Source organism: Terrapene carolina, unplaced genomic scaffold, assembly GCF_002925995.2.
Source record: "Terrapene carolina triunguis isolate 2854851 unplaced genomic scaffold, T_m_triunguis-2.0 Scaffold66, whole genome shotgun sequence".
Classification (NCBI taxonomy): Eukaryota; Metazoa; Chordata; order Testudines; family Emydidae; genus Terrapene; species Terrapene triunguis.
The window spans coordinates 79788211-79807296 of NW_020664417.1; the positions used below are offsets into that span (position 1 = coordinate 79788211).

The following is a 19086-nucleotide window of genomic DNA, read 5'->3' on the forward strand; positions in this document are numbered from 1 at the left end:
CCAGAAGGACTGCAATTCTCACCCACTCCCTCCTGCTTCTACATACACATGGACTCTTTAGAAGTTTAAGGGAATAGATACCAGTGATGCTCAATTTGCTGAAACTATGCTGATAACACAACTGTCCAACTGTGAATATTTTTCAGGCTAAAGCACTGCTGTCCATTGCAAGCACTTATCTACCTTATGACATTATCTGATATAAAAATTCTGTAAGAGGGGGCTGGTAACATGCTAGAACTGTTTGCTCATAATGGGAAATAGATTTCAGTCTTCATTGCCCCACTGGTATGTCACAGTGGAGTTATTCTGATGTCTCTCCTCTGATCACTAAGCAATCAAATAACCCCAGCGCACCTGACAGAAAAGATAAGAATAGAAAAGACTGCTGAAAATATGAGTTCCTGCCCTCAGATTAGTTCTACAAGAAACACGGTATTAGCCAATGACCATATACATCCCAAGTATTAAGATAACAGTTTCCCCTCAGATAAAAAAAGGAGGTTCCATAAAGATACTGATCCATCAGCCATAATCCCAAATCCCAAGTAGAAATCTCCAGATTAAAAATTAGGTATAGAAATAAAGTAAAATTTTCATAGGTGCCCAAGTCACTTAGGACCTAAACCACATTTTCACAAGTGGCTTAGAAACTAATTGAAAGGCAATAGGACATTGGTGCCTATGTCACTTTTGAAAATAGAATTTAGGCATTTTGGAAAATTTTACCATAGGTCACTTGTCAATCTATGCAAGGTACTAGCACCTCCAAGTGTATCCTGTGAAGGGAAAATAGGACTCAGTATGTATGTTTTATATAAACATGCACAGAATTATGGAATGAGATCTCCTTGACTGAAAAGTGAAAGCTGTTTTCTCAGACTCCAACAGAAAAATTTCTACGTGGTCCAATGTAATCTAATATTTTGCATTTAGAATTCAGCAATTTCATTGCAACAGAACACAATTTTCTGTGTAACAGCTTTGCAAATTATTTCTCACAAGACTTCACGTCTTTGCTGTCCATAACAGAATTGTAGAGTCAAATAAAAAACAACAAAGGCAGAGAGAGAATTTACGAGATATATGTCCGACAAAACACATATTTTCAACTAGGATTTGAAAGGAGATGGAAAATCTGAGCAGTGGAAGGATACAGGATAGCTGCTTCAGATAACAAGAGCTTCAGGGGAGAAGGTTCTCATACCAACGGACACAAGCTTATGTGGCCAGCACTTGGGAAATAAGAGAGAGGTGGGAAGGAGTTAAAAGAGACAGAAGGCCTGTAGGATGGCCAGGCGTGAGTCTATGGAGGATTTTAAAATCAAAGAGGGCATTTTAGAACTGAAATGAATGAGGCTTCAGGTGAAATTTTCTGAGGTTACACTGAAAGTCTAAGTTGTCTGAGTTCACTCTTAATGTGAAAATGCTTCTTTGCATGTCTGAGAAGGGCAAAGAGGGGGTGTTTTGCATCTGTTAGAAAGCCAGTCCCACCAAAGGCCATAGAAAAGGGGATTCATGTACTAAACAAATCTAAATGTCATAGTATTTACATTATTTATGTTTTTATTTTTCATATGCATCCTTCTGCTGGTTATTTAATATCTGTATATAATGTTGGGGTCAGAAAGAAACTTCCCCAGTGTGCAGATTATTCCACTGTAGAGTTTCTTGAACCATTCTGTGAAACATCTGGCAGTAGCTACTGCAGTGACGGGATATTAGGCTCGATGAGCCATGGTCTGAGCCAGAATGGTAATTCCTATGTTCCTATAGGGCAGTGTTTCCCAAACTTGGGACACCGCTTGTGTAGGGAAAGCCCCTGGCAGGCCGAGCCGGTTTGTTTACCTGCCACGTCTGCAGGTTCGGCCGATCGCGGGTCCCAGTGGCCGTGGTTCGCTTCTCCAGGCCAATGGGGGCTGCAGGAAGCAGTGCGGGCCGAGGGACGTACTGACCACCGCTTCCAGCAGCTCCCATTGGCCTGGAGCAGTGAACCACGGCCAGTGGGAGCCGTGATCGGCCGGACCTGCGGATGTGGCAGGTAAACAAACCGGCCCGGCCCGCCAGGGACTTTCCCTAAACAAGCGGCATCCCAAGTTTGGGAAACACTGCTATAGTGGACACATGGAAAGCATGACATGGATATCTCTCCTCCCAATCCTGAAGAAAATCTCTGTTTTAAGAAGTGGCCCCCAATATGAAAACCATTAATCTAACAGACTATTCTTTTATTCTAATCTATTTTATGTTTTTAAAAGTATTTCTACTCCAGTAAAATGTCTCATATTTTACAGAAGCAATGACCACCTGCCTAAATGGAAGAATATGGACCCAAAACAGAGCAAAAACTAACCTGCACCCAATGTCTTTTCCTGCCACCCACCTGAGACAACTAAATGCAAGTCTGCACCTGGGGGAAAAGAGTCTTTTGTTCCAAAAATTAAGAAAAATGCTTGGAGAATCTGAGCAACTCATAAGTGAGAGACGAACAAAGTGCAACATCTGTATTAAATGTAATAATGCACACCCCATATGGATGGAATAGCTAAATTGCCCTCTGGGTTGAAAGAAATTGAACAGATTGCTTAGAAATATGTAAACCCCATTTTCCTTAGTGCAAGGAAGCAAACGCCATCCAGATGGAGAATATAAAAAGTATCAACTGGCACATTTTACTCACATTTTCTCTACTGATCACTCAGTTTACAAGGCGGTTCTACTGTGGCCAGGTCCCCCGTGCAGAGAGAGTGGTAAAGAGCACCATTTGTCATTCACTCATTCAAAACATAGCACATTTAAAGGCTTCCCCAATAAGGGATTGATATCACCTGAGAGGAAAAAAAAAGTCTTTCTCAATATGTCGTCATCATCATCATGGCAAATATCAAAGGGACTTAAGCCTCATTGCAGATGGAGCACCAGCTAGGTTCTTAAGGTGGCCTAGCTGGATAGTCAGTTTAAGTCCATCGCTGACCATCTTATCGTGCCAATGAAACTTTTGGCACCCATATGCTCACTGGCTGTGTAGCAGCATTTCTTGGTAAATATGCTTCAGAATTCATTGGTCTCCCATCCTAATATGTCCATACCAAAAAAGCCACCAAAACTGAACCAGTGCTGAGGGAGGTGGTTGCTGGGTTTGGCTTTGAATATCCTCATTCTTGATCGTGTCCTGCCACTACTACTGAGCAGCTGAGGAAGATGACAAGAATCAAAAGCATCATTCTGGTGCTCTTCAGCCTTCCTCAGTTCTCAGGTTTCACTGCCATACAACAGAGTCGGTATAGCCATGGTTCTATAGATCTGCAGCTTCATAGCAAGCTTAACGTCACAACATCCCCACAGAGGTTGCCGAAGGGCCCCAAACATAGCAACAGTTGCTGCTACATGAGTGTTCACATCTTTCAAGTATCCTCCAGCACAGCCTTATGACACTGCCCAAGTATTTGACAATTGCCACCTGTTTGTTGTCCCACCCAGACAAGTTAACACTGAGCTGGTTGTAATCTGGAGCTAGAGACTGCTTAAGGGTAATGACCAGGGACTTCGTTTTGTCTGGATTAATAACAAGACCATAACTGCTGCTTCTTGCCTGACTAGATTGGCCATCAGCAGCAGTGATTCACCAAACTGAGCCAACAAGACAATGTCATTGGTTCTTCAAGCAAAGTGGTGGTCAACTGAAGGCCATCCAATATGTGCATTTGTTTAAAAACTATAGTCCTTACAGCTTCCCATTAACTCCAACATTTGGTTGAGGGTTACATTTTCTTTGTAAATTGGAAGTCAATTCCAGAGCCTCTTCATGGTTCACTGTACAAGCCTGTTCAGCAGTGCTATTGCTTAATGAGTTTTTAAGAAAAACAAACCCTCAGTCTCAATGAGTCAAACCCTGGTGTCCTTGCTCAAGTGGCTTTACAATGTGTGACACTTCAATGTGAGCTTCCCGTAATAAGGAGATCGAATGCTTGGCCCAATATGAATCCGTGACTGAGTTAAATCATTCAGGGGGAAGATTTTCAAAGGCAAAAGGGGCAGTTAGGCACCCAGCTCCCATGAAAAGTCAACGAGATCTGGGCACCTAGCTCCTCTGTAACATTTTTAATACTGTAAAATTATTTCTCTGTAATTGAAGCCTTAAGAGGCATTTTCTTATGTTTACTAATATTTATCTCTTGTATTACTGAGTCAGATAGATGTCTCCTGGCTATGTTTTTTTGTTTTGTTTTGGTTGTTTTTTTTTTTTTCTTGTAACATGGTTTTCTTTAGCCTGGAAGCTTGATTCTACACAGGTCCAGCCTTTTAGATGAGGACTGCTATACAAGAACAGCTGTGGCTGAGTGACAGAATTAGATAAAATGCATCCTGTCTGACTGGGCCATGTAACACAGCCCTTTATTTTCCATTACTCTTTGAGTTAAACTAGTGACATAGGGCTATGGGGTAAGGCTAAATTGATACATAAGGACCACCGTTCTTCAAGGTGGTGGGTGCCCTCAAGTCTTCAGCTTCAATAATTCTAAAATATCAGGTATCCCACTGTTTCAGGAAAGGAAGACAAGCAAGAGTCAAGAAAGTGAAAATGAACAAAGCACCAATAACATTAATCATGGCTATGGGGTCTATGTAAGAACGCTCAATCTAATAACAAAAGCGCTCAGTGGAACTGATACATGTAAATTGTGCATGAGCTATGATTACAATGGTGTCCTATTACCACAGTATCATGGGTAAGCCCAAAAGGCATGCTGCACATGGTTGCACAATATGCTCCTCCAAAAGCTCAGGAAATGAAGAGATTAAATGATAGAGAAGGGGAGAGTTTGGAGCATATTATGCATCTGGAACCCAATGTAAAGCACATTGATGGAAATGGGATTCTTTGCACTGATATCAAGAGGCACTGCCTCAGTCTCCTGGTTATTTTGTTCAGTTATGTGATTTTGTGAGGATTAGAAGGAACAAGCCCCTAAGTATCCAGGGTGTGTGAGGAGACAGAGAAAACAGAAGTATTATGACCTTGGTTTAACAGAGAACATAGAAATAGTCACAATCTGATATTCAGCATAGGATTCAAATCTAGTTCTCAATGTCCAATGTGTAAATTATATGGAGGAGATTATGTGACCTCTTTTCTGATTAGAGTTAGTTTGGGGAACAAAATCTGAGTTTCTTTATATTCAAAAGGGTTGGTATCTACTGTCAACACAAATTACCACCTCATCATAATAATAGTACAATTACTTTATTTGCAAAGTGCCTCACTTCCAAGGCACTCGGAGTTGCACAAGCAATTTAAATATAGTCCTTTTAAAATAGAAAAGAAAGAGCTTCTCCCTCACTGGAGAATTTTGATATCTTTTTTGTTTACTGCCATTATCTGAGGTGGCCAATTCTTTTACTCATGGCGGAGCAATTTACGAAACTGAAGGCTGCGTTTTGTCAATGTTATTATTCTCTCCTCAGCACCCAGCTTGCCATTGTGGACAGTCATGCTCATCCTCTGCAGACACATATTCTTCTGGCGATTTGTACGAATAGGAAAGATTATTTTTATTCTGACTTCCCTCTCCCTGCATAGGCACCACCAAAGAAGTGTATAAACCAGCTTCATTCTCTTTTTAATAGCTGCTTATTCAATTAAGGAGTATGGGAATTAAGGGAATTAGGGGGAGGACACAAAGCAGGCCTATTGACCCCAATATGAAAAAAAACATATGCTTAAACAGCCTCATAGAGAGAGGAGGGTACTTAACTACAGAAGAGAGGCTTAATTTTCCCATGTATTTAAATATGTCCCTTAATACACTGTTCTTCTGCCTTCTGCAGCAGAGATATTTAATATTATGTAAGAGGAAATATGTGCTCAGCTCTCAGATAAACAGTGAGTTTATCTTCTCCTTGCGCAAGGGCTCATGAGTATTAGTGCAACTGTTAGACCTGACAGATGCCCATTGTCTGACCTGCATGTGCACATAATCTCTGACTTCCTGGGCATGAAGAGAACCTCTTTCAGGTATGTATAGCTGAAGGCCTCTTCATACATATATGAGATTTTCCTCTGTATTTCCCATAACTGTAAGACATTTACCAATCGACACCTGAATACCTAACAACAAAACCAATACAGCTCATTAGTGTCAAAATAAAGGCAGAAACATACGGCTAACCTGAACCAAAAGAACAAGGGCAAACAACATTAGTCCTCAGGCAAACCTCACAAAAGGCAACTCACTTGGCCTCTTGGAGCCTCAGTTCCCCATCTGTAAAACAGACATAATAGCACTGCCCTACCTCACAAGGGCTTGGGACGGATAAATACATCAAAGATTGTGAGGCACTCAGGTACTATGGCAATGGAGGCCATATAATTACCTACCATAGATATATTTAGCATCCCCATGGGCACCCCATTTTACCTCCAGACATCGTATACTGTCCCCACAACCCCAGCACAAGTTCCAGCATCCATCAAGGATCCCCCACCCTTATGGGGATCACACCCAGGAGAGGAGGAGTGCAAGAGAATTGTAAAGATGGCAGAGATGTAGAGAACTCAGCCACACAGCAGCCCCTTATTCAACATTTCTTCCTATACAGAAAATCATATAAGAGGAAAGAAAAATAGCAATAGCCGCTAGCAAAGCTCCAACCACAAAGAGCCAGACAGCACTGGTGTCATCCAGCTGCTGCCCCACCTCTAGCTTTTTGAAGCCTGCTCATCAGAAGGGACTGCCTGCAACCAGCTGTAAGTGCAGGTGTGGGCTACTCAGAGATGTAATCCTAAACCCAGAAATGGGAAAGCAGAGAGGCAGCACACAGCAGCTGTTTAGGACAGCGGAGAGCAATAAAAGCTAGCAAAGTCCTGCCTTTCTTGTTGCTTTGCAGGTAGAGTGGCTGGTTGGAAACATGAGAGAAAGAATTTCTTGTGGTTCTCAGGTTCTGAGAAGTGTTACAAAAAAGTGAGAATGTGCTTACGGGGCTTCCCACCTGAAGCAGCTTTTACCAGCCAGTCATGAATGTGCTGCATCACATTGTGAGGCCTTGGCCTTTCAAATGCTCTTGCTATTGTCTAAATAAAATTAGTAAAAACCCAAGGAAGGTGGAGGCATGACAATCTCTGTATTGTAATATAATTTTCATGCAACAAGAGTAGGACTTTTGTCAATCCCTCCATCCATGTTTTCATACCATGCCCATCACTACTGTGTTTGGGCACCTATTCTGTTCTTGTGAGAACAGGAAGCTAAGAGTCCTTGTTTGCTTTTATCTGTTGATATTAAGCAGGGAGTCACTTGTCCAAATCAGATGCATAGCCTACCACACAGGTGATATATCTAATCTGAGGTAATTGATTATGCTGATTAATTGCTCCAAGTAATGAGTAGAAGGGAACATTTAATATACTGAGATTTGGGGCCAGATTCATCCGTACACTGGCTGCTTCGAGCCATTCCTGTTTTAACCGACTGAGTAAACCAGGCTTACAGCTGATCTGCATCATCAGAGTGACACAAAGGTGCTGAAGCATAACAGTGAATCTGACCCATCATCTATCATATGATACTCTGGTTTGTCTCTGGATTGCTATAAATTGTTTACTCCAGAAGTTATAACTTTTTATCTCTTCAGCATTTGTTTCACAACCCTGAATTCTGTAAGGAGTGAACACATTGTTTTGCTTGAATTATGGGGGTAGAGGGGTTAACAAAAGTCCTCTAGAGATTAACTATCTGAATTTGGATTTTCCCAGGTAGCTTTTATCCTGGACAGCAAAGGTGCACAGTGTAAGGTATAAACACATGGTAAAAAAAAAAAAGAATGTGAAGGACACATGGATCCAGTCATTCATTATTGAGAATGCTGATTCATAGCTGCAAAGATACTCCTGTCTTGTAGAAGTAGAGAGGCCTAAGAGAGAAATGTCTAGCTACGTCCCTTATTAGTTTGATTGGGTTTAAATGTAGGTCTTCTAAGGCTATGTCTACACTATGAGCTAAGTGTGTGATTCCCAGCTCACATACACATACTCACCCTAACTCTCATTGAGTTAAGGCTGGTCTTCACTATGGGGAGATCGACGCTGCTGCAATCGATGCAGCAGAGATCCATTTAGCGGGTCTAGTGAAGATCTGCTAAATCGATGGCAGAGCGCTCTCCGGTTGACTCCAGTACCCCACCTCACCAAGAAGAGTAAGCGAAGTTGACCGGAGAGCGTCTCCCATTGATGCAATGCAGTGAAGACACCCGGGTAAGTCGACCTAAGCTACGTCGACTTCAGCTACATTATTCACATAGCTGGAGTTCTGTAACATAGGTCGACTTACCCCCGTAGTGAAGACATATAATGTGAGTATAAATAGCAGTGTAGCTGTGGTAGCACAGGCAGCAGCAGTGGCAACATAGCTTAATAGTGCCGAGTATGTACCCACCGGCTTCAGGTGGGTTTGTATTTGGCATGGTTAAGCTGTGCCGCCATTGCCCATGTTATCATGGCTACACTACTATTTATACTTTGACTAGCTCAAAGAGAGTTAGTGTGAGTATCTATATGAGAGCTGGGAATCTCAACGTTAGCTCAGAGTGTAGACATAACCTAAAAGGCACTCATTCTCTTCTCAGGCCCCACTTCTTTTTTCCCTTTGTATTTGCAAATAGAAAAGGGGGGCCATGCAAAGAGCTCTGCCTACTGTTTAACAAGCCTGGTGCTTATGCCAAGCCTACACTTGTACTAGAAGGCAACAACCTTACACACAATGTACTTCACCATGCAAAGACATCCAGGATCAAGGCCATAGAAAGGACAATGATAATCTTCCTAGCACAATATTATGAGCCAGAGCTTCTGAAACAGTCAGTTTTCCATTCTAGCACCTTCTGTCATCCTATTTACTCCCCTGGAGAAGAAGCTGTCTCAACAGAAATGGACTAAAATCAAAGCTACCAGCTGGCTGACCTGATGAGACTGTAGATGTACAAACAGATGTAGGCGTTTCTTGATTTAATCAGGCCTTTAGCAAAAGGACTGCACTGTATAAATCTTGCTCCACACTTCATCTGGCTTCAGTAAGTGGCTTTAATGCTAGTCAGCTTAAGGCCTAAACAAAAAAGCTATCTCTAAGGAGAAATTAAGTCAGTGTCTTTCTACAGCAGGAGTGATGTCCACAAGATACATATGCTTTCTTAAGGACAGGAAAAATATGTTGCATGTACCTTAAATATAGGGGTCCAAATTCTACTTACACTGATGCCAGTCAAGAGAAACCTCACTCAGTTTCTTCATAGACCTGATGGACTCAGAGGAGGATTTGACCCCTGGTTTTCTTATGCAAATTACATGATACAAAATACAAGATATGCAGGACATGAGGACAGAATATAGTCCTTAGTTATAATGGAATTTAATATCCATTTCATAGGAACTCAAAATCCACAAGTGAACCTGCAAGTGGATGCTGGCATAACCCACCACTTTTGTAATGAAAGCCATGAGTTTTGCCACCTTATCTCCTTTCAAAGGTTTTCCAGATCCTCCTCCTTCCCCAGTGGAGATTCCTTGATTCCCAAAGGGCTACACAGACCATGTGTGTCCCTTTGGGAATCTCTTGATTGTCCTGGAATTAATGACACTACAACTGGGACTTTATTATTTATGGGAAAGCTATTTCATGTCTTTTTTTTTAGAGGTTTCTAAAATGTTATTGGTAATCATTTTAATTTTCCCTTTCAAACCTGTACACTAAGGGAGCCTGGAGTTATAGGTGGTTAGGTATAAAATTTTTTGTGAATAATATTTGTAAAACAATTCTAAGATAGTTGTTTTGAAAAAATATGTGACATATGCACAGTGCATGATGGTGTGGTACATGGGTTTTATTGGCATTCTTTTACAATGACCTTCATAACTCATTTATGGCCTGTCAAGATATGTGTTGTATCTTTTTAAATTCGTAGCCAAAAAAAAAAAGGACAGGAAGGGAATGGGATTTAGGATTTAGGCATGAGATTTTTAGTGAAGCTGAGAGTCAAAGAGGGAGAAAGCATCATTAGAGATATTATTGTTTTTCTTGTTCTAATAAAGTTCCTTGTTCAGTGTTGGAAGAAAGTGAATGCTTTTTTACCATTCTCACATGACAATGCCTATGAACACTTTATTCATCAGATCACCATATACTTCATATTATATTTATACTCTATTTATTTTTTAAAAGAGTTTGCCCTTAAGATTAAATGCTTTGGCTTTAAGACTGGGAATCTCAAGTGTAAAAAATAATATAATCTGGGCAAATATTGCAAAAATATGCTCACGAACACTCATTTCAAAAGGTACTATCAACTCTATTTATTTGTTTTCTGTGAACTTTTATATGAGTTCTTTTTCTGTGCAAGAATTTGCGTGTGAATCTGTATGCAGCTTCATGCTAAAAGTGTTTGTGTGGCCATATTGGAATCCATTTTCCTTCCATTCATAAATGTTTTGATCATCCAGCTGGAGCAGAAATAATATCATCTCATTAAGGTCACCACTCACAGGCCACAATTAACAAATAGAGAATCGCTAAAGACTTAAATAGTGGGAAAGCAATCCATGGCCACATGTTCATGTAACATGTTTATTATTTACCCAGGTCTGATTTTTATTGAAATTGTTCACACAGAATAAAGAGCTACAGTCATTGATTTATTCTTTATGAACAGTTCACCAAGCCCTAGTGGTAAACCCAGAGTCCCAGAGGGCCTCAACTTGGCAGGACACCAATATATGGACCATCTGGCCTGTGATTGGCACAGTTTGGAGCTAGCTTCTAATCATAATGAATTATTATATTTAAAGAATTTGAAGAACATGGTTTGTTGATGTAATACATCCTCTAGTCTTTATTCATATATATAGGTACAAATTGACCTATCATTTCTCACTTGAACACTCTCTTGGGGCTGTGCAGGAGAGGGATGGAGGGGAAGATTAAGGAAGTAAAACTTCAGGTGAACTGCCTTTTCTTATGTTGCTGCATACAGCAATCTATGGAGGTTACCATTAAAAAGTTGGCATTTTCCCAGCGCAGTATCTAAAATTCTACATTTGTCCACTACATTGGCTTATAACCGTTAGCCAATGGTAACCACTATATTTGTACTTATTTTTGTATTTAGAAATAATGTACTTGCTACATACATTTTTTAATACGTAGGGATTATTAGTATTTAATTGAAGTCCACTGTGTCTAAAAAGACACAATCTTGCATTCGTTTAATTAATCCATTTGCTTTATTTGATGATTCTCTTTTACACTATAGTGGTGGTGTTCAAAGAAAATGTTTATCAGAATCTATTACACATGCACATATGCAAAACATACTCTGGTAAGTAACCCTATTCACAAAGGCCCTATAATGGGATGATTGGGACAATCTTCTTATATAGTAACATGTTTAATATACCAGGGTTTGGCCTACAGACTAAATTTATGAGTAAACATCCATCTCATAGCTTATATCAGGAAGGCAAAGCTTCAATAAAAATGGCTATTAATGTACTTTATCATTTTACCAACACACATATTGCCATTTTTCAAATATACACATTTTCCATACTGGAAGCTTGTTAGCATTAAGCAAGGCAGTTTGACATTTTATTTACTATGTGTTTGTGTCTATAGAATTGTTGGCTAAGCATTAGGAATTGCAGGCAGAGATGCCATAGTGCTATTCTGACCATCAGCAGCAGGAGCCTGAGTTTTGGAGCCCCAAGGGGAATCTTATCTGTCTGGAAAGCATGGTGAGATATTCTGCTTTTCCCTTGGCAGCTGGTGCGTATCTATTATAGAAGGCGCTGAACAAGGATCAGTTTCATTATTGCCATGTGTAATTGTACCCTTACCGTCCCAAGCAAAAACAGATGTTTCCCCATGAAAATACAGCCCTTGTACATGTGTGTTAAGGTGTCCTCACAACAAGCCAATGCCCTGCATTTCTGATCTCTGAAGGGTAGAATAATGAGCAAAATACTCCTCTGCTGGGCCAAAAGAATGATCAACCAGCTCGGAAAGGAGGAGCATGTAACTGACACATGCCAAAATGGGTACTTCACTAATAAAAAAAATAAAAATCCTGTTTTAAAAAGTACAGAATGATGGTTCTGTTACATCTTCTGAACTGGCTACACAATAGAGAATTTCTGCTAGGGCTGGTGGCAGGGCCGGCTCTAGGATTTTTGCCGCCCAAAGCAAAAACAATTTTGGCCGCCCCCCCCCCGTTTTTTAATTACCCCACCCCCGGCCCCGCCTCAACTCCGCCCCTTCCCCAAATCCCCAGCCCTGCCTCCTCCCCCCAGGCTCTCAAGCCTGGGAGGGAGGGGGAGCAGCGGCACGCGAAACGGCTGTTTCGCATGCCGCGGCTGCTCGGGATCTCCCCCTCCCTCCCAGGTTTGAGAGCCGGGGAGGGAGGGGGAGACTCCGAGTGGCCGCGGCGCGAGCGCCGCTTCTCCCCCTCCCTCCCAGGCTCTCAAGCCTGGGAGGGCGGGGGAGCAGCGGCTCGCAAAACGGCCGCTCGGGATCTCCCCCTCCCTCCCAGGCAGCAGCAGCGGAGGTGAGCTAGGGCGGCGGGGCACATTTTTAGGGGCGGCATTCTGGTGCCGGCCATGCCGCCCCTAAAAATGTGCCGCCCCAAGCACCAGCTTGTTTTGCTGGTGCCTAGAGCCGGCCCTGGCTGGTGGGAACTCAGTATAATCCAAGGCTCCAGTGGCTTTGGCATTTTTACCACCATGTTCATGGTTTAAGCTGCTAAAAAAGATGGTAAATTGGTGCCAGAACTGGCGGGAATGTTTTCCTAAAATTCACTTGTGCAGACAACATCTGATACAGGCTTATATAATTTTAAAAGTTATTCCTTGTGAAATAAATCTTTCCAAATGGTAATTAAAACTCTTAGAGCAACTCCACTGAATCACTTTATCCTTCTTCTCGAAGCACTAAGATTACCCTGTATCGCCCTATATATCCCATATTGCCTTTTTAATATCATCTGTTCACATTTCCATGTCAAACTCTGACTCTGAGAACCAACTGCCTCCATCACTGACTGATTTGTGGGGTTTTCTGCTTTTATGCATCTCTTCCAGGTGCTATCCACAACTAAAAATAGAGGACAAGAGAAAGACTACACTGCAGGGATGATACAACAAGCTAACCTTAACATGTGTGGATGAAGACATCACTTAAACCAGATTGTAACTTCCTTTAGTCACAATGATAAAAAGTTACTCTCACCAGTACTCATATTTCAGCCAACAGGACACCTTGAATGAGCGAATTTTCCAATATGAGTAAGGGGTCTCCAGTCTGGTCCTTAGGAAACAATTTAAACAGTCATGCAAAGATATTTTTCAGATCCTAAACCCTGAAGGAATACACTGCTTTATCATTCAGCTAAACATAAAAATGTATAATTTAAGATCCACTGACAATAAACAAAACTACCTTTCATAAAACCTATGTCCATTATATATTTCTTTGAATTCCAAAGGAAACAGTCATTAAACAAATAAAGACTCTCCTGTAGTATTTGCCATTGTACTTTGAAGCAAAGGGCTATAAATAAAACTGGAACTGACTTAATTGATTTTCATAATCCAAACCGAGAGAAGTGAAAAATAGTAAACTAACAATAGAAAGAAAATTGGAAGGTATATTGGATGTTGAAAATTCTGTAGGTTTGGATGGTTTGCGGTGTTATTAGCAGAATTGGTGACAAAATGGAAGAAAACTGTTGGTAAAATTTTATTCAATTTGTTGTAAAAATTTTGTTTCCAATACATTTTCTAGCCACCTCTAGTTATTAGTTACATAGGTCAGGGAATCTGTATGCTTAAAATAGATTATTTTAAAGTTGGCACGTTCCCTTAGTTTGTCTCACAGAGAGCGGACACACAAGATTAATATTTTTATAACAATGGGAAAATCACACGGTTAAGGCTTTTTACCTTGTTTTATTTCTGAGGCTTTTACTCTTTCCAGTGCAGCTGATTTCTCCCCAGTAGGATTTTGACCTTTATTACTTGCTGACAACACATCTGACAAATAGCTTTTTGCTGTGGTAGCTGAGGTTGAGCCATCTGGTTTTTCTCCCGAGATCCATGTGTTATTCATAATGACATTTTTCTTTCTCCTTCCCTGGAGAACAGCACCTGCACGCTGATTTCCTGTATGACTGTGGAATACGTCATCAAATTTAGACAACTGGTACCTCCCATTTATGAGATGGAAAGAGCTCCTGTCTGAAAGTTTCAGTGAATTGTTCATTTTTGACCCTACAGGCTGGGAAGTCACATCTTGGGCTGGATGACAGACAGAGGACAAATTGCAATCTGCCTTCAGTTTTGAATTGGAAGAGGCAAATGAAGGTATCTGAGGAGGACAGAGGAGAAGAGTATGTAACTTTTGAATGTTCGCAACCACAAAAAGGCATCTATCAAGATATAGTAAAACAGACCACGTGATTCTGTGCATTACGACTGCTGTCAGCAGTACTTTTCCATTTTATGAGCTGTACAGTATGTCTGTTATGCTTTCATTGTAATTTAACTCTCAAGCTCCTGCACTAGCAGGGAAATGGACTAGATGATCAAAAAGTTCTTTGCTTTTTGCCATCTCTAAGATCTATAGTTCTTTGATGATAATGGTAACATCATTGGTCCTTTATATACATGATTTATTGTAGTATAGATTGCCAGGAAGCAGGGACTTAGAGGCACAAATATACAGCTGTCTAAATGGTTCTGTTTGTTAATACATTGTCAGAATAATACATCTGTTACTGTGTTATTAGTATAAGGAGCAGTTTCTTGCCTTAAAACACACGTCATTTGGAACATGCTTGACTCTTTATGTGGCTACTGTAATAAAACAGAGAATGTGTTTTTGTTGGGTTTATTTCAGTTATTTATTCTCAGGTCATCATGAAAATTCAACAATGTAATGTTGCAAGATCTGGCATGGATGTTTTTTATTCTAGCAGTCTCTCATCTTCCTTGTACAGTTAAAAGGTGGTTGTATTGCCTTGAAGTGGATAAAATCTCCTGCTTGTTTAGTATAGCAGCAGACTGTGACAAATGCAATTGCAATTGATCAGCTCTGTCCTTAACAGAATTCCTGCAGTTAATGGAAATTACTACAAAGAGCTTCAGGGCACAGGAATAATTGGATCATTAAAAAAAAAGGGAAGAAAGAAAAAGGCAGATCAGTAGCTACATATTGGTTAGGTTTTGCCGTTGGTTTTTTTTTGTTTGTTTGTTACCATCCTGGAATTTCCAAAGCTAATCTTACTGAGAGCTGCAAGGGTGAAAACAAACCTCAGATTTTTTTTCACATCCTCTAGGAGCAACTATCAATTCTTAAACAATAGGTAAGAAGATTCATAATGAAATACAATGTGTGTTTATCTTCCTCAGATTGTCCTAACTACCAATAAAGAAGTTATTTAAATATTTATGTGATCCATGAACTGACGGCTAAGAATAATTGATCTCATTAAATTAATAACTATGAAAGTGATTTATTGACCTGGTAATTACTGCGATGGTTTTGTCTAAGCTCTCGATGCAAGGCTATGATCCTCTCTGGGCATGTTAATTTTAAAGGAGAAGTAGTGCACTTGTTTTGAGGTGTGTGAGCACAGCAGATGTCATCTGACTTCTGTAGAAAGCTTGCAGGAATTGGCCTCGCCTTCTCATTCGCTTCAGCCTGGTAGGTCCCATGATTATTTGGCTGTCCATTGACCTGTGAAGTGTCTACAACAGGATGCAGTAACTGCAACCAAGAATGCTGTTATCAGGAATTCAGGTTAGAAAATTTTTCTGATAGGAATGGTTTGTTTTTCGATCAACAGTAGTCACTACATTGAACATGTTGCAGGAATATTTATAAAAACAATTTTGCAGAAACCACATTTACAGAATTCAAGAAGGATAATACATTATTTTTACTTTGAACATTTGTAAGTACCCTGGAAGCATCCTTTTGTCAATCCAAAGTGGAAATGTCTCTTACCATAGTCTATGCTGGACTCTAGATAGCTCCTAGAAATCCCTCTCACTGCCCCACTTTCAATCCCAAAATAAAAAAGCTAAGTGAAAATATCCAGAGCTCTCCTACCAAACAAACAAAAATCCCCTGACCTACTTTTGTTCAGAGATCTTGGATCACCTGATACTATTTCTCATTCTAGGGCCTAATTTTGGCCTAACGATTGATGGGAGCCCAATAATTAGGGCCTAATAGTTAATGGGAGTCTTTCTTTTGATTTTCAGTGTGGGTTAGCGCAAACTGTTAATGAGTTAGGGCTTGTCTTCAATACCACGCTATATTGGCGCAGCTGCCTTGATGCTTGTCTTCACCAGATGCGCTATGTCAACGGGAGAGTGCTCTCCTGTCAACGTAATTACTCCACCTCAACAAGAAGCAGAAACTATGTCAGCGGGAGAGTGTCTCCTGACGACATAAAGCAGTGTCTACACCAGGCTAAGTCGATATAATTTACGTCACTCAAGGGGGTGGTTTTTTCACTCCCCTGAATGACGTAAGTTACATTGACTTAAGCGGTAGTGTAGACAAGCCCTTAGTTGTTATAATTAAATTTATTAACAAGACTAGTATGAAGACAGTGAGGTAAGACAGAGAAGGCTTCAGGAAGTCACAGCAGGTCTGCCTAGTACTCACAAACATACATTAGAAGGCTGACAGGCTGTAAGGGATGGAGAGATTACAAAGGACAGTATTCAAACATTTTAGGGCATGAAGAGATTGGTTCTAAAATTAGTGGATCAGAATTTACTCACTACAGGAAGCACAGTTTGAGGCATCTCTGGTGACAGATGAAAGTCAGCAGTAGCGGTGCAGGTTCTAGAATGCAATGACCCACTCAAATGCAAATCACTGTTTTCCCCAGCAGGCATAAGAGTCTGTGACGCTAACAGAAAAACACAGCATCAAATCAACAAAAGTTTTGTAGACGTGATACATTTAGTTTCCTACACTCTACATAAAAATCCACTTGGCATTTGGTTAAAATGACCTGATACATGAAGTGTCCTTTTTACAAGTATCTGTTTCTCAGTACCAGCACTGTTTTGTGTCTCAGGATACCGAGGGCTCCAGGAATCAAAGTACTGAAACTCAGTAGTAAGCTATATAACCATGAGTATTACTGAACAAGAATGCTCTAAATGTTTATTTTTACAATACAGACTAAACTCCCAAAGTATACACTGCGTTTCATTTAAAACCTTGGGTGTCTACTTTAATTGTTGTGAAGTCCTGGTCAAGAACCTGGGGGGGTGGAAGGGGATATTCCTAGAGCATTACAGACAGCACTGAGAATTTTGTTCCCAAAATGTGACTCAACCCTACCACAAGTCATTTCCCTATCTTCCTCTCAGGGTACATGTGCTTCCCCCTCAAAGTTACATGTTGAATTTTCAGACTATTTCTTCTATTAGTTAATTTTTGGCCCTTCATTTTTTCAATAATTAATTCCACCTTCCCAAACTCTCTTTAGAACGAGTTTCGTCTTCCTCTATAGTTTCTATAGACTATAGCAAGTGGGAGGGGTGTAGGAGAAGAATCTGCTAGAATAGTTCAAAGAATTTGCTATTCCACCAGTGAGGTCACACACTGATAAGCCTTTACATGTTTGGAGAAAAAAGAGTTAATGCTTCTGGACAATTTTCACTGCACATTTTGTCTGAAGCTAGGAGGCAACACTTACCAGGAAAATAAAAGACCATAAAGAACTTTAGAAAATACTTTAACAATTGACTACGGATGCTACTTTACTAAGTAGGGGTTTTTTTGTTTTTTTTTGCTGTAGACAACTGTCTTCCTGCCTATATATTGAAGCAAAACCTGTTGCTCGACATCTATAGTGTATTATGTGTGAGGTCAGAAAACAATTTCCAAACTACCTAAGTTACAAGCAGTTTTATTTTAAAATAAAAATGATACTAACCTGGTCTGTGTGCTGTCTTCCCAGGTATTACAAATTGCTGGGATCGTCTCTGTAAGAACAGACATTAAAACAATTATTGATCAGAACTGCTTATCTGAATCAAATGTGACATCTAAAAGGGCATTGGGTCCAGCACTTATATATATATATATATGTTATTTTGTATCCTGCTATTTTCAATCATCTTTTTGAAGGTCAAATATAGCATACCTCGCCCAATGGATTTGCCCTCTTGTATTTGAAAAATAAATAAATACAGTCTTCTCTATTCCTTCCCCTTCTCCCCCTAGGATTTCTAATGGAACAAAAGTCATCTTTGTCTGCTCCTGTGATGTCATAACTAGAGGCCTGATCCTGTGACGAATCTTGGGCCTTAAAAAGGGAGTCAAAGGCACTCATCCCCTTCCAGGAATGATCAGCACCTCATAGGAACAGGCTTTAGAGCTGAACCAGAACTAGACTCCAAGATCCAGAACAACTCTCCTCCCTAAATGCTGGGTAAGTTCAGATTCTGACCCTTTATGCGGAGATCTTTTTTTATTATGGGGTTTTGGAAAGTCATTTTAAGCCTATTTTCTTCAAATTTGATACATGTGATAGTAGGCAATAAAGCTGTATTTATATAAAGATAGACCGGATTCCATTGTTCCACCCAAGAAGCCTCAGAAAAAGTTGTCCTAGCACGGTGGAGGAAGCAGTTCTACTGTTCTGTTCATCATTTAGCCCCTGTCCTAGAAATCAAAGTGCTAACTCAATTGGAGAAGTTCTATACCTGGTACTTCCTTTCTTTAAAGCTTTAGGCAAATGTATAAAAACCAATGTGTCCTATGAAAGCTGAAAAACTCTGGCCTGCGTTGTCTCAGGAGCCGCTTTGGAAAGGAAATGCGATTCAGTCACAATTCCTCCAGAGCTCCAGGTTTGTAGGAGGGAGAGAGAAGAGAGGGGAATATGCGGCATTGGCTCATTGCCTGGTTCAGCACAGAGGTTGGAGAGGTGGAGCCATGGCTATGTCCACTCCTTACCCACTTGAAGTATTGAACCTGCAGCCTCTACTCTCCCCTCTCTGCCTGGACTCAAGACAAG

The 19086-nt window shown here is 40.5% G+C and overlaps 1 protein-coding gene across 1 annotated transcript in view; it reads right to left on the reverse strand.

Annotated features, from left to right (window-relative positions):
• The window catches only part of CUNH4orf50 (chromosome unknown C4orf50 homolog), an 85594-nt gene that overhangs the window by 23611 nt on the left and 42897 nt on the right, over window positions 1-19086 (reverse strand). The window contains exons 12-15 of the mRNA XM_026648172.1: window positions 18004-18052; window positions 16835-16965; window positions 15561-15806; window positions 13982-14405 (exon numbers count right to left, since the gene is read on the reverse strand). Of these exons, the coding sequence (XP_026503957.1) occupies window positions 13982-14405; window positions 15561-15806; window positions 16835-16965; window positions 18004-18052 (850 nt within the window). The remainder of the gene's footprint in view (window positions 1-13981; window positions 14406-15560; window positions 15807-16834; window positions 16966-18003; window positions 18053-19086) is intronic.